The 4,391-nt window shown below is 34.2% G+C and overlaps 1 protein-coding gene across 1 annotated transcript; it reads right to left on the bottom strand.

The window, feature by feature from the left end:
- Positions 1–1,517: 1,517 nt before the first annotated feature.
- LOC111921667 (40S ribosomal protein S18) lies at positions 1,518–2,910 on the bottom strand. Its single transcript, XM_023917248.2, has 4 exons — positions 2,770–2,910; positions 2,493–2,653; positions 1,894–2,082; positions 1,518–1,791 (listed from the first exon to the last, which is right to left on the bottom strand). Exons 1-4 carry the CDS (start codon positions 2,770–2,772, stop codon positions 1,686–1,688), a joined length of 459 nt encoding a protein of 152 aa, XP_023773016.1. The 5' UTR covers positions 2,773–2,910; the 3' UTR covers positions 1,518–1,685.
- Positions 2,911–4,391: the final 1,481 nt, after the last annotated feature.

Genomic DNA, 4,391 nt, shown 5'->3' with positions numbered 1-4,391 from the left:
CAGGTGCTTCTGGTAGCGGATGATGGAGCTCGGGATGATCGCATGGCACACACCATAGATTAGTCAGCATGGGAATGTTTTACTCTGATAACGAACATGTGTTTTGGAAACTATTACTCTGATCATGTTTTGAATCGATGATTTTGTCTTAAGTGATGTTTTATTAAAAGAAATTTTTAGTCTTGAATTTTGGGACGTTTTAGTTTTGTTCTTCTTGGTGATATTACCCTGCCACTAACAGAAAAAGCCGATTCCGAAGCTACCGTAGAAGCTTGGGAGCTTAGTAGATCACAGGCCATAGCGGCTAGAATCGGAAATTGGGTTTCCTTTCCTTTCCACCAAGCCAAGATATCAAAATTTTCAAACTTTTAAATCCTCATTTGAGACAAGAAATCAGAACCAATGTACATCCCGAGCTCGCTACTTGGGGTGTTAGACCGAGCTCGTTTGGAATTTTCATTCCACAAAGTATTATAAAGCCTAATTGTTTTGTTATTTTGGTGAGAAGTGGATCCGGATGCCCCCGTATTGCGCATCATTCGCCATTGTTGTTTGATTATGTCCCGGCCCAAATTTCACCGCGGGGCATCTTTTGGTCATATGAGTTTTCAATGTCGAACTCCCTTCATTAAAAAAAGCACCACATTTCTTGCATCACGTTTTTTGTACCGTTTGACATTACACACAAATCATAGTTGCACCAAATAGCCGGATTTCTATTTGTTTCTTTGATGCTAACAACGGTAGGATTGTTTGATGAATCTCCAATACCAATGGAAGCCGAATCCACTGTTTGAATTAAGAGCGTTTTTTGAAGTAAAAGAGGTTTTTTGTGGTTTGGTTAACCCAAAACATCTAATAGCTATTTATACTATCAAATATTGGGGAATATGGCCAAAAGGGACCAAAAATCAGGTGTCTAACAGCCATAAACGGCTATATAGTCGTTAGAATAAGACAAAAAACCGGATCAAAAAACCGGTTCTTATTAAACCGGTCCTAACGGTCAAAATAGTGAATTGGTCCGGTCCGACGGTTTGGTTCATCAGGGGTTCGGTTCAAGGCTGAACCGGTTCGGAGGTAAACCAGTTTCCAGGTCAGTGGGGTTCGGTTCAAGGCGGAACCGCTTCAGAAGTAAACCGGTTTCCGATTCAATGACCGGTTCGGTTTGTGAACCGGTTTTTTTGGTCACGTCTAACTAAGACTATACCGAATTATAATTTGATTATATTAGATTGAGTTTAGTTTGGGCTATTATCCATGTTTTAAAAACCAAAAACCAAAATAAATTTGGATTCACATGATCATATTAAACCACAACATCAAAACTCACGCCTCCACATAAGAGCAAATACTATGTAATCTAGTGTTTTGATGACAATTGAATTTTTCGGTTAGAACCAATACGTAGATAATTTTTAACCAAGTTTTGTAATCATGACTTTGTTTCTTCACGCTAACATGAATACATAATACCATGAGCTTTAATATGAATATGCAACTTGACGAGTAATATGTAAATCAGAGAAAAGCCAAAATTCATCAATAATCTATATATCCGGAACAACAATTTCTCAAATGAGATCTGAAAAACAGACTAACAAAAACATCATCCAAGATAGTAAAATTATAACACCATGACATAACCCCAAACATCCAAAACTGCTGAAAACAAAAACAATAACTTATCTCTTCTTTGACACACCAACAGTCTTTCCCCTGCGCCCAGTAGTCTTGGTGTGCTGTCCACGCACTCTCAAACCCCAGTAATGACGAAGACCACGGTGGTTTCTGCCATTAAAACATCAAAAAAAAAAATCATTTCAAGCAACTAAAAAGGAAAGGAAGGGAAAGAAACTTTTTGGCCAAATAAAAAAAAATTGAAAAACTAACCTGATCTTCTTCAAACGCTCAAGGTCATCTCTCAACTTCATGTCAAGAGCATTGGATGTCACCTGGGAATATTTCCCATCCTTGTAATCCTTCTTCCTATTCAAAAACCAGTCTGGGATTTTGAATTGTCTTGGATTGGCCACGATTGTCATCAGATTATCAATCTCAGCATTTGAAAGTTCTCCAGCCCTGCAAATATCAGATTAGAGAAATTGCTCCATAGTGGAAATGAAACCAAGAATGTAAGGAATAGAAGAAAGAAGACTATTATCGAAACATCAAAAAATGCTTTCAACAAAATTCAATAGCTTGGTCATACAAACATTAATATAGGAACTCTGAGTCAATTGATGACATAAACAACATAAATCAATCTACTGCTAAAACGTGCATTAACATTCAGCCGAAAAACTATATTAAGGCATTCATTCAGCTGTCTTATAGCTTAAAACACTAGCAATATGTGCTACTCGCAACAGGATTAGTGTTTACAATAAACACTTATTTGATGTTCAAATAACTAAGAGATCTAACATCTAAATGCCACAGAAACAATTCAATCAGATCTCAACGAAGTGAAAAAGACAGAGACCACGTACCTCTTGTTCATGTCGACATCTGCCTTCTTGCAAACGATGTTGGCAAAACGACGACCAATACCTTTGATTGAGGTCATAGCGAACATAATCTTCTGCTTGCCATCAACGTTTGTGTTCTGGACACGAAGAATGTGTTGAAACTCCTCGTTTGCTACCAGCGACTGCATAATTTTTTTTTTAAATTACAACACCGCAAAAGAAAAGACTTCAAAAACTGAAACATGCTAAACAACGAGATAAATGGCGACTGAGACTCGATAGAGGATATGTGACTCACCATTATTGCAGTCGGAATTGCAGGTATCGGCGGCTGGTGCTCCGGAAGTTCTAATAGCCGAGAATCGTAAACCCTAGATCGCCTGTAGGCACATTATATATTATACGTTATATTGGACTGCATAAACTTGGGCCTATTGTTTAAAAGGATATAAAAAAAGCCCATTTACATGATCGTCAAATTCTTAATATAATAGTTGTATTTTTATTATGATAATTAATTAATAAAAATTATAAGCTGTTTTATTATTTTTATGAACACATAACACATAATTTTTTCAATCATTTAATCTAATAAATTTCCATATGACATAAAAATTTAGTCATTTAAATATTACAAACTAACATTTCTTTTTACCATTTAAACAACACATAATTTGTTTTTGTCTTTCTTATTAGGAAAAATAACATGAAAGTCTCTACATTATTAGTTTTTATTATTTTTACACTTTATTATTTTTTCCAAATTATATATCATTTTAACATTTTTTTTCAAATGGAACACCATTTTATTAAAAAAAAATGATTTTGACTATTTTATCGGCAACCTTTCTGATATCATTGATTTTAACACTATTATTTTTTTCAAATCGAATATATTCATCCAATTGATCAAACCCGTTATTGCTTTATGTCGTCAATCTTCTTCAAGGGGTTAAACCTTCGAGTTGTTTGAGACGACTTTGGAACTAAGATAGATTTTTGTCGAATATGAAATGCAAGGTAAAAAGAATGATTTTCTTATTATTTTTTTTTATTCAATTATTTTTATTAGTAACTTATGTATTTTGTAGATATTTCATATACATGAGATCTAGTTAAAGTTTCATATTTCAGTGTCATAAAAGATGTAGTGGAGTTTCTTGAAAAATTCAACAAATAATGGAAATTGTATCGTCATATAACATCCGATTTTAAGATGTTCCTTTATTTGGAAAATTATATTTTAATTTAATCATTAGAAGGTCTAGGGTCTTAAGGGATGAAGTTTAGACCTTAAAAAAAATGAGATTTATGGGCTAAGGGTATAATACTTCAGACTAAAGGGTTAATTTTGGGTTAAAAAGCAGTTTGGTCTTAAGTTGGTTTTAAGCCTTGCTAGATCAAACTTGCACGGAACGACTCATAGAATGCCGTCATGCGAAGTTTGTATAATTCAAGCCCATGAAATTAGGGTTCTATCATGTATTCAAAGCCATTATCTTCGAGATTTATGTCATTGTGCAGCCTCATCTATCAATGCCCAGCAAACCCTAGCCTCCATATTATCCTACTAGCATTGTTTCTCAAGTTTTGAGTCTTTTTTTGCTTATTTATGCACTTTGAAGGATAAGGAATTGTATTTGTGAAACAGGGAAGCATTAAGCAAGTCAGATTCAACGTCTTGAACGCCTTCTGAACCATTGTAAGTCTTCAAGCTTAAAGTTTTAGACTACTATTATCAGCAACCGAATGCAAGCTAACTATATATTAAAAAATTATTTTCTCTGTCATCCACCTATACAACCCAACTAAACCAAAAATTCCACACACATTAACAACTAAAACCAACCTAACCTTTTGCTATATAAATATAATTTGTAATTATGTTTATTCTATTTTAAATAGAATCTATAACTTTTT

This window comes from Lactuca sativa, chromosome 9 (assembly GCF_002870075.4).
Source record: "Lactuca sativa cultivar Salinas chromosome 9, Lsat_Salinas_v11, whole genome shotgun sequence".
Lineage (NCBI taxonomy): Eukaryota > Viridiplantae > Streptophyta > Magnoliopsida > Asterales > Asteraceae > Lactuca > Lactuca sativa.
The sequence above is the reverse complement of the archived record's forward strand: the minus strand, read 5'-3'. Positions and strand labels throughout refer to the sequence as shown.

Excerpts from the sequence above, each read along its gene's own strand:
- LOC111921667 (XM_023917248.2), bottom strand. Across the intron at positions 2,083-2,492 it reads GATGTCGACATGAACAAGAG|GGCTGGAGAACTTTCAAATG; the intron begins GTACGTGGTCTC and ends TGATATTTGCAG. Across the intron at positions 1,792-1,893 it reads GAGCGTTTGAAGAAGATCAG|AAACCACCGTGGTCTTCGTC; the intron begins GTTAGTTTTTCA and ends TTTTAATGGCAG.